Source organism: Empidonax traillii, unplaced genomic scaffold, assembly GCF_003031625.1.
Source record: "Empidonax traillii isolate 1590-97213 ecotype Southwest subspecies unplaced genomic scaffold, ASM303162v1 scaffold180:size851510, whole genome shotgun sequence".
NCBI lineage: Eukaryota > Metazoa > Chordata > Aves > Passeriformes > Tyrannidae > Empidonax > Empidonax traillii.
The window spans coordinates 482241-493802 of NW_020955373.1; the positions used below are offsets into that span (position 1 = coordinate 482241).

Genomic DNA, 11562 nt, shown 5'->3' on the forward strand with positions numbered 1-11562 from the left:
CCAAGCCAAATGTAAAACAGACTTTCAAGAAGTCAACCACATGCTTCTAATGAATGTTTGCACACTCCCACGAGTCCCAGGCTGGAACAGCTCCATCACCAACACCCTCCTAATGCTGAGGAATCCAGTGGGCACAAGGATTTCCGTGACAGTGGACATATGGAAGCTGATATAAACATAACAGTACCCATAAAATTTATTAAAGTACAAACAGACTTTTGGTTTCATTAATAGCACAGGAGAGATTCCATCAAGTACAAACAGATTTTGTGTTTCACTAATAACACAAGAGACTGAATCAACATGTTGTACTTTAATCCAGAAGCTAAGAAACTGAAGGCCCCATTTGTATGGCCAAGACATCCTTGGTCACCTTCCTCCCCCCCAGCCTCACATGTATATGCTGAGGGTAGAATTCCAAACATTTAAGGAGCTGTAGCACAACATTTCACATGGTGCCTTCTCATCCTCAACCTGGATAGACAGAATAGCTTAAAATTCCTGCAGTACAACATAGCTCCAAGACCTCTGTGGAGTACTTTTAGAGGCTCAAAAATAATGCATCTTGTCTCTTTTCAGTTCAGATTGTGGCCCTGAACTAGACTGATTTAGATAGGACAAACTGGAAATTAAGGATGACGCTCCATAAACAAATTGCTTCCAAAAAATTCATCAAAACCAAATAAATCTCGCCCAGAACACTTGTCCATAAATACAAATAATGTGGCACTGGGATGAGACTGAGAACTGGGTCCATGTTCTGAAAACTAAAAAGGAAAATGCATGACATCTGCAAATCAGTCAAAAAGTTCAGTATTTCTTCAGTCAGACTCTAAAACTGAAGTCATCAATCCCAAAGAGCAAGTCACTGTGTCACTGCCTTTGTCTGGCATCCAGCACATGCTCTGAAGATCCACATGGAACAGTTTTGTAAAACAAACATCAAAGAAGCCACGTCCAAGTGCCCAAGTCCAAGAAAACAACTGCCAAACCCAAAACTTGCTGAAGTAAAGCAAATCTGCAATACTTTCTGAGAACACAATTCCAGCAGGAAGATGTTTTTCTTGGGGTGAAAATCCCTTTTTTCATAAAACATCAAAATAGCCTTTATAATTAGATAAAGATCTTTTTTCTCATGTGTCTGTCACGTTAGGTGTTCAGCCATGACCTTCCACAATTCCTGTAGGAGCAGAAAAAACACATACAGGTATTTTCTCAGATCAGTGGGTTGCAATTATCCAAGTTCAACATTTCCACTGTAAGACAAGTTTTAAGACATGCCCTATACTCCCATCCATAGATAGTATCCATCTATGTAATGTCCTAGAATGACTGCCAAATTATCTTTGAAGCAGAGCAGTATCACTGGTTTCTTCATTCTTATAGCATAATTTAAAAAAATAATTTGTATTTAGTGTAAGATAATTTCTGTTAAAATAATTTCAATGGTCTGCACGACCTTCTGCAGTATTTTGATTGATAATCTTGCTCTTTTTCTTAGCCTGTGTTGACAAATGCTTTCAATAATGCTGGTAAAAATACAACAGAACAAATACTCAATTTACTGAGGAATCAAGGTCTCAGAAATGCAGGTTTTCTACAAGCATACAACCCCTTTTCAATCTGTTGGACAGTGAGGATGAAACCATTCTATCCAGTGAGGATAGAAACTTTATTTCTATAGAATAAACTGATAGACATTTTGTCTGCTATACAAAAGATTATTAAGCAGAGTATCACACACCCTTCACCAGGATATCTTGAATTGTGGCAATATACTCAGTGATAAATAAAAACATAAGCATTTTAAAAATGCATCCATTTCCAGGACCAGTAGCCTTCCTCAAACAGCCAGGGAATGACTTTTAGGTATAGTTCAGGTTACTTTTATATGCTTGTAAAACTTTTAAACAAGTTTGGCATGCATATTTTATGCCTGAAGATATCAGCATTAAGCAAAATAAATCAATGTCATGAAGTAACTGTGGCCCCTGTAATCTTCCTACACATACACACAGCTATAGGATGTTGACTACATTATTTCTTTGTACCAGATTGCAAGCTCCCTGAAAGAATCTGTTAGATTGGACTATCCTAGAAGCCAGCAAGCTGTTAGCCAGCCTGCACAATATTCCCAAGAGCAGATAATTTGAAAAAAAAAAAAAGAATGGAGAAAGAGAATCATAAGTGCTTGGGAGGTAATTAGATAACCAGAAATATTATATCCGACATGTTTCTGTGTAACAAAAGTTAACAGCTTCTTCAGAGATATCAGAACACTGTTTCCTGAACCCTGAACTTGGAAAGGAATTACTAAAACTATGAAATGAAAGCTCTTCTACAAGCAAGTAAATGAGATATTGGTCCCATTTTCTAGTCAATCACAAAAACTTTATTTCAGAAAGTAAAAGCTTCTTATCCTTCGAGGAACTAAGTGCAGTCTCAGCCACTCTACTGCTGGTGATAGAAAATCAACTCTGTCCCAGCCAAAACCAGGACTTGTGTCAATCTAGTTCAGATTGTGTAAGCACAAACAAGAGTCATTTTAAACCAACAAAAAGCTGAAACAAAAAGTGGAAACAAAAGAAAAGAAATGTTTATTCTCCTGTTCTTACTCCACGTCAAGTAAACAGCTGAATACTAATTTGAGATGATTAGCCTGACACATTACATTTATTTTCATGAATGTCACTTACCAACTGCTCAATTCGTTCATAAACAAGAAACTGGCAGAAATCAGCCTTAATGGGCTCCACAGTATATTTAATTTTTCTATCTTGGAGGTTCTCCAAATCGTTCAGATTATTTCTAAAGTGACTGTAGGCTTCACATGTAACATCCATGTGTCTTAAAGTGAAGTTCAGCCTGGCAAGAGAATATTTAATTTAAAACATGTCTCCTATATTGTCATCTTAAATGGGAGTGTAACTTTGCTCAGCTAGGTGGGTCTTCTCATCATAATTAATTCCCTTCAACAGCCAAAAAAATTCAGCCCCCCGCATTCGTGAAAAGCTGACAAGACTCATGTTAGCTCAGTACACAATAACTCTTGGATGAATCCTTCCATTGATTTTAAGGCACTTTGCCAAACAGAATCACTGTCTTGGTTTCCTGGACAAACACTTGGCAGCACATCATAGGAAGAGCTAGTACTACATATCTCCAGAGATTTAAGCAAAGCCTATTTGTGTATTAGTTTATGAATGGACTCCAATACATAAAAGCATTCAATGATTCCTTCAAAGAAAGCAAGAGAAATTGTTCTAGAGGTACTAGAGCTGGGAAATATATATATCCTCATTCTAAGCCCCTTCATTCCACTCCATGATCTCAAAAATAGATAACAAATGTTGTCAAGTATTATAGAATATATCAATCTAGCCACCTATTTATCTTTATTTGCACAGGTTTCCCCATGTTAAGACAAAGGCAGGAGAACAAAAGCCAAACTCTTGTACAACTCAGATTCTGAACTGATAAAAATTAAGCATGCACAAAAATAAATGCTTGCCCTGAGCATATACTGGCATCAACTGATACAATGAAAATCAGAAGCCAACCTTCAACTAAAACAGATGTTTCTTCCAAATAAAGAAAACATACAACTGTTTTAGTGCTTTTTATTTTAAGTTCTTGGTAATACTTACCTCTTTTCTAATGCTAAGTAAATTGTGCAAGAATTTCTCAAGCTGTGTGTGATTCTGTGCAACGTTCTGAACAAGGCATCTGTCAGGTCATCATCATAGAACACTGTAAGAAAAAAAGAGCACAAAATATGTATATTGACTTAAGATTCAGGTATGAAACAAAATCCAGCCTTAGTTTGACTATTCTAACCAAGCAAGTCTCTATTTAACTAGGTGCTGAAGCATGTTTTTATTGGCAATAACTGCCCCTGTAATAGTATTCACTGCTGCTATTTATGTCAAGCTTTCTTTAAGCCTTCTCTTGTGTATCAGTGGGAACCACTTTCAGACAACTTACAAAACTTTAACAAGATTTCTCTCGGCCTGTAAATAATCTCATTGCAGAGCTAAAGAACACAAGGTCTCACAGCACACAGGGCCTCGTTTCTTATGAAAAACCAAACCAAAGGCATAGACTTTATGGGAAAGTGCAGCATCCAAAACTGTTTTTCACATTACAGAAAATCTTAGTCTAACCACCTGTTTATCATGATTTGTGCAGAATTTATCAATACTACACAACAGTAGGACAACACAGCTCTTCTGAAAGTCAAATTCACCCACCTGTGATTATTGTTGAGTAATTTATTTAGTCACGAATAATTACCACACCAAAAGGAAAATAGTTTTCAACATCTGTTCCCCCCTTGTTATGACAGAAAATAAATACAATTGTATAGAAAAGAAAAATACAGGCAGGAACACTTAAGGCAGAGCTCTGACAAATTAGGTAAGGATCTGACCTATTAGATTTTAAAAGCAAACTAGATATGTTTAAATCATTACTCATAAGGCTCAAGTGTTTGGCTGAAAAGCTTACTGTTTATATTTTCCTACCATCAGCTGCCATTATCACAGAACAGTGATCATGCAAATCAGCAATCTCTTCTTCAGACCAGCTGTAAGGAACTTCAGGATCTGTAAGACAGAATATGACTTTGGTCTACGTGATTAAACTTCTCAACTCCTGTGGGCATCTGCTACTCTATAAATGGAGCACAGCACTGAAGGAAACCAAACTCTCCTCCCTCTGTTCATTCTCTGAAGTTCCCTGCAGTGCTCTCTGCGGATTCCAACCCTCCCAAGGCTGACTGGCAAGCACAGAATTTACACTTCAGAATTTACATTCTGTTACTACCCTGTAGCAAGGTCACAGGTTTAACTACATTACAGTAAGTACACCTTTAAATAAAAATCCAAATGTATATTTGCATAAATTTTGACTAAGTTTACTATTTCATCATGGTTTTTAAAGTTTAGATTTTGTTAAAAAGAAACTTTATCTGAAAGTCTAAAAAACCTAAAACCTTTTCAACTCGCAGTATCAGATACTTCCATTAATCAGAATATGGTTCAAGAGAGGCTCTTACATCTGTAAAGGGTGTTTCTTCTTGCTTGAATAGCTGTTCCATTTTTTTAGATGCATTACATCAAATTCAGCTTGAGTGTACTTTCAACTAGGTGTACTTTCAACTATTTTTCCAGAGGCCTGTGTGTGCTGGAGGACTCACTTTATGAACACTGGAATGAGCTTTTCTTCACAGCTCTGAAGAGGAAAAAAACCCACAAAACCAGAACACCAAGCCCTACCTGAAAGGACCCATTGTAACCACCTACCAGTGCAGAATTCTTCTTTCAGCCAGTCCAGTTCTTTCACTTTAACTTGCCCTCCTGTGGGTGAAGAAAGACCACATCAGTCACAAATGGCCTTTCAGACAGTACCTGAGCCAAAGTAATCAGTCAAAACCTGTACTGAAACAAATGATGAAGATGTATTACGAGGACATATGAAACAAGTGAAGCTGAACTTCAAATCATTTGCTTTAAATCAAAACCCAACCATTAAATCAAAACCAGTTACCCACTCTCGAGAGAACAGAATGAAAGATCAGAGAGATCTTTCTCTTTGACACATCCCACCCACAAAATACTTTTTTCCTGAGTTCCACCTCTGTCACTTGCACACTGTTTATGTGACCCCTGGCACCTGCACTTCTGAGATGCTCCCAAGGACCTCAGAGAAACTCACACAGTGACTGTGTAGGAACCACAGCCGGTCTAAAATGATGACCAGAGAAAGGGTAAGTATTTTGCTCTTCTCGAAAGGAGGCTGTCCCATTGTGGACCACACAGAGATATCTTGCATCTTTCTTACCAAATGAGTCACTTTAAACCACAACTGCACACGTGGATATGCTGGGTGGTCAAGGACCATGCTGTTTAATCCCAAAGCAGTTTACATATAGGCAATTGCCCAAACACTGACTATATGCACTTACCTCCTGGCTCCATCAGGTGTTTGTTTAATGCCACATTTTGCTCACACATGGCCAGAAGATCTTCACCAACATCTGGAAAACAGTGATAATGGTAATTAGAAATAGAAATATTTGGTATGGGGTGTGCATGCCCTTGACCTCTCAGAGTAATACTTGAAGTTTCTCTCAAGCCCATGAGATTAGGGAAAATTCAGAGCAACTCTGTCAACTGAGGATTACTTCCCTTGTATCCTCCCCTTCCTTCTGCATTTCAGTACTAAGCTCTGAGGCACCTCTAAAGAAAGAAGTCAGTGTGTCCAGATTAAAACAGGTAGGATAGGGATCCATCTTGAGTTCACAGCAAAATACCTTGCTTTCAAACCCTTGCGCTTAAAAATAGTGCTGCTTTCTCAACCTTTGAGAAAGTCCCTGTTATTTTTCAGTAAATAACACAACTTGATACACATTAATAAAATTATTAACTGGAAGTGATCAGATGAGTATGAAAGTACCAGGATGAAAGCACTGCTTTGTGAAGCTCCATGAAAATATTTAACTGAAAATAACTGCCTTACCTGTGCAATAAACTCTCTTGGCAACTGTCCCCATGATAATACTTGTAATTCCAGTGCCACCTCCAAGCTCAAGCACTGAGCAACATCTGAATGTGTCCCGTTTAAACAGGATGTAATCAGCAAGAAGAAAGGCTGCACGCCAGACCTGGGGAGAAGAGCAGCAGTTAAAACTCAGTAAATTCTGAAGCACCACCCATGAACAGCAAGATAGTCCAAGGCAGAACACATACTTGTTTACCAACATCTTCTAAGGGGGTTGCCATAGTATGTTCTGTGGAAATGAAAGCAGAGCAGAAATAATTATCTCAAAATGTTGTTCGAATCAAGTTCCGTAGAGGCAAGTTTGAAACTCAAGTCACGCTTCTCTTTCAAATACAGAATTCAACACTCTTCACTCTACATAATAATGGCAGATAATGCCAAACCCCAGTGGAACTAAGGAGCAATGAATTTCCCATGGTATACAACTGCCCAAAAATCACTTCTAGGGGAAAAAAGCTAAATGTAAAAATATTTGCAGTATCACAGTATTATGATTATTATCTTTATTCACTGAACAACTGCTATTCCACTTCTAAAGAAAACTTATTTTTGTTTTACACAAACATATTTACCCCATTTCTCCTTGACTGCAAGCCTATTATTTACCTATTTTAACAACATCACTGCAGGTGCATTCTCGCTCTTCGTCTTCAAAAGCATCTTCTCTCCCTTTCATCAGAATTACAGGACACACTATATCCCTCAAAAGATCCTCTGCTTCTAAATCAGAGGCACTTCGAGGCCTTCTGACCACTTCCAAGTCTCCATCATCATCCAGCAGAGCTTCTACTCCTTCACTGTTTAATTCTCTTTCCTTTTTCGGGTTACTCCTGTCCTCATCACACAGCTGATCTCCACTTCTGTGCTGGTGTTCTCTTCCTGTTGTAACTTCTTCCACATGTTTCGCAGATGCCAAATCTTCTGGGTTCCAAAGGAATTTGAAATATGACAGGAATACTGTAAGAACACAGTGGGACAGGGAAGGAAAGTTAAACACCAGATAAGACAGAATCTATGCACAATTTCCACATGAATGAAATTTTGGTATGAGTTTCACATATTAAAAATCCAGAGGATAAAAAACTACACACATAACTTGAAATATAGTTCTATTTGCTACAAAGAAATATTTCTGTTATTAAGTTCTGTCAGTAGAAATAAATGAGGCACTTTCACAGTCTACTGGCTGACTCAGCATCTCTGCAGTCACCATGGACACTTTAGACTGATTTAGTAACACTTATTTTACAACTGGCAGAAGGGATGGTTTCTTACTTGCTCCAAAAGTTCTTCTGTTCAATCAAGTTCAAACCAAGTTGAAAAAAGAATTAATAGAAGTTGGAATTTGGGTTTTTCTGGTTAAGATCCCTGTCTTGTAAGAAACAAGAGTGTTCTAGTAAAAAGCAAGTAGATTTTTTTAAACTATATTAAAAGTCTTTAGGAATTCAAGCAACTTCAAGCCTTGAAACTGGCTCAGTATGAGAGAGCAGAAATAAGTGCACAGGAGACACGTGACAAAACCAGAACATGCTGACACCTTAATAATTTTTTAGAAGTCTTCAAACTGATGACTTAAGCTATTGTTCTCAATAACCAATTAATCAAAAAATATGTTGCAACAATCACCCAGTGACATCATGGTCTATTAAAGTTTTAAGTTATCAGAACGTGGACCTTGCAATTTTAACTATAGGAATCTGTACTGTCTGAATACCACACATGAGAAAGAACAAACATTCCCTAGTCCTTCCATCTATGTTCATTCACAACAAAAGGGAAGAAATAAAGTGCTTGCCACCACAGCTTTTGACAATTTCACAATTTATGGAGTTCTGTTCCAGTTTCTTTAGGAAGCAAGCAAGACATTCAAAGTTGGTCTGCTGTAATCTGACCGAATTTTCTCTCCAGGGAGACCATTTTCAGCTAGATGTAATAAAATCTTCATTGCCTGGCCCAGCATGAGAGATTTTTAAAGTCATCTACTGTTTGCATGATGGCCAGACTAAACTGTTCTGGGTATTTAGCAAATTAGAGGATGCAATCAATGAAGGAAATGCTTTTGTTCTCAAGTCCATTCTGATCCTCTGCTTATTCTATGGCATTCAAAAGTTATAAGGGAAAACTGACACAAAGGAGAAGAGCCTAAACCACATCAACCTCCCTAAAATACAGCAGAATGGCAGTGGTAGATTGTCCTTGCATTTGTTAGAGCAAAAGCTGTCACACTGCAATCCAATTCTTGTCTCCATAACGAGAGGAATTTCCCAGACCAAGCTCACTCGGAGCAGGTAGAACATGCTGTCATTTCATTCTGTTGAAAGGTTCTTTACATCAAGCAAAATCACAGCAAACAAACATCAAACAGCATGAAGACACACCACAGCACTGACTGCCCGGTTTTGACCTGATCAGGGTCAAAATTATTATTCACTTCTTTGTCAGGCCTTCGACAGGCCTACTTTTATCACTTTTAGCACTGTCATATGCCAGAACAGCTTCAAAAGCTACTCTTTTTATGTCACAACTCGGTTTGAAGAAACAATTAACACTTCTGTCACAGTAGGACTTTCCTACAGAACGTTTTACCAGCAGCTTTAAGGTCACTTTCCTTGACAACTTTATAGCAAGCTACAAGCTGGCAATCAGCCAGGGGCGTTTGCCAACTCATTCCATTACAGCCCTGATTCTGCAAATTCTATCAGTCAAAGCCATTGCTATTCTGAGTTTTCTTATTGACAATTTTTAAAAACAAACAAACAAACATACAAAAAAAACCCCAAACAGACCTGTTAGGCTCTCGTGGAATAGATAGTAAATCATCACATAAAGATTTTATTAAAATTAATTAATTAATTACTGATAAATTTTACTTTAAGCTTAAATGACACTATTTAAAACCCCTGGGCTCTCACCTTTTGTTTATACATAAGAAACATCCCAACTTTTTCTCATGATTCCTGAAGTGCTATATTGACATTATAGCTCAATGAACACATAAACAAATAAAATGAAATCTGCAAGCAAGTTAACTTGGTTACTTCTTCACAGAAAGTATTTAATTGTTAAGATAGGCTGTCTATAAATTCTACATTGTTTTAATTTCTGGAGTTAATTTCTTGAGGAGAATCCAGCCAGCCCTCTCCTTAAAGACGCATTAGGAGGTGATTCTGCTTATAACTGCTTAAAATATGTAATTATTAATATCAACCACTCAAAGTAGGATTCAGCCATTAGAAAGACATGAGTACAGTTAAAATACAGCTCCACCAGTCTAAGCACAACTTTACCTGGCTGTCCAACTGCATTCAGTCGTACCATGAGGTGTCTTTTGTTCGGGCAGTGCAGGTGAACGTCAGACAGTACAGTGTCACTCCTGAATGTGGGGTTATCCATCTCCTTCTCTTTCACATCTACCATCATGTGCTGCTGAGGGGAACATCAACACAGCCCAAACAGTCCCCTGTGCAATGCTGTCACAGAGTGATCTGACACTGTTGTGTTAACAGGCTCCCAGGAACAGCTTTGCTCAGCCAGGTAACCTCACATGGTTTCTGAGAAGACCCCAGGTGAGAGGTGATCGTGCCAGCTCCACGTTCCAATGAGTTGCTCATCAGGATATTCAACCTAAAACCAAACACAGGCAGCTTTTAGTGATCTCCTGACACTGAACATTGCTCCAGCAGTTTTTCAGAAGATAAAAATCAGATTACACTGTCCAATAAAGCTGCAATGGTCCAGTGCTCCCTTTTACTGTGCTCCAATGAATCATCAAATCCATAACTCTTAGTAGTGCAGTGGCAGGCGCTGCATATTTTAGGAAGAACTGCTGATTTGTATTAAAAACAACTTCCCCTTAAGAAAACAGATGTTACCATGAGTGCTAAATCAAGGTCTTCAAAGGAAATAAGGCCTTACATGCACAATTTCACTGGTTTAAGGGATCTTAAAGCTGCTCATAGAAATCTATGAATTTTCTTAGAAACAGGCACTATTACCAAATGTGTTATCACAGGTTAGTCCTCCAAACTTTGTAAGAGGAGAATGTGAGAAAATTCAGTTCCCTTTATACACCCCCATTACCTGGGCAGTTAATGTCTCCCACCTTTGGCACTCTTTATTCTTTCATAGAAAAGAAATCCAACACCTGACACCACCCTCGTTACCTAATGTCTAAGGCTGAGTTGTCTCTCTATCCTAAGCCATGAACAAATTAATAATCCTTTATGAAAAGAAAAATACAGAGGACATTGATTTCCCCATGCTTTACAAAACCTGACATTTTGTGAAAGGGAATGTGAACTGCAGCTCTGAAAACACAATTTGCATCTTAAAAAACTTAGAAGAAGTTTTCTAGGTTTCTAAAACAACTTAGAAAAAGCCTAGATTACACACGCAAATCATAAGGCATTACATGAATTATTTAGTCAGCAAAGACACGCGGGTCTCACCAGCTATGAGCACCCCTAACACTCCTCAAAAACTGCTGATGCCATTTCCTATGCTGACATTAATGCCTTGGAAGATTGTGCTAAATTTTCTACTATCTGCTTGTCCTTGAATGAGATCACAGAATTACAGAGTGGGTCAGGTTGGATGGGACCACAGTGGGTCATCTGGTCCAACCCCCGTCCTCCAGCAGGACCATCCCAGAGCACATGCCCCAGGATTGTGTCCAGACAGTTCTGGAATACGAGGGAGACTCCACACCCTCTCTGGGCGATCTGCTTCAGTGCTTGGTCACTGCACAGTGAAGTTCTTCCTCAAGTCCAGGTGGAATTTCCCGGGCATCAGTTTCTGCCCGTTGTCTGTTGTTCTACTGCTCAGCACCACCGAGCAGAGCCTGGTCCATCCCGACACCTCCCTTCACATTAGACACCTCCTGTTATACACCTGGTCCATCCTCTGACACCCACCCTTCAGACACCGGCAGACACTGATGAGGTCTCCTCTCAGTCGCCCCCTCTCCAGGCCGAAGAGGTCTCGCTCCTGAGATGCTCCCGA

The 11562-nt window shown here is 38.8% G+C and overlaps 1 protein-coding gene across 1 annotated transcript; it reads right to left on the bottom strand.

The window, feature by feature from the left end:
• Positions 1–178: 178 nt before the first annotated feature.
• On the bottom strand, positions 179–10185 carry METTL22 (methyltransferase like 22). The gene is made up of 10 exons (XM_027886170.1): positions 9849–10185; positions 7168–7518; positions 6750–6790; positions 6520–6664; positions 5966–6037; positions 5304–5357; positions 4524–4604; positions 3648–3750; positions 2697–2865; positions 179–1180 (listed from the first exon to the last, which is right to left on the bottom strand). The coding sequence occupies exons 1-10, from the start codon at positions 9979–9981 to the stop codon at positions 1145–1147; spliced, it is 1185 nt and encodes a 394-aa protein (XP_027741971.1). The 5' UTR covers positions 9982–10185; the 3' UTR covers positions 179–1144.
• Positions 10186–11562: the final 1377 nt, after the last annotated feature.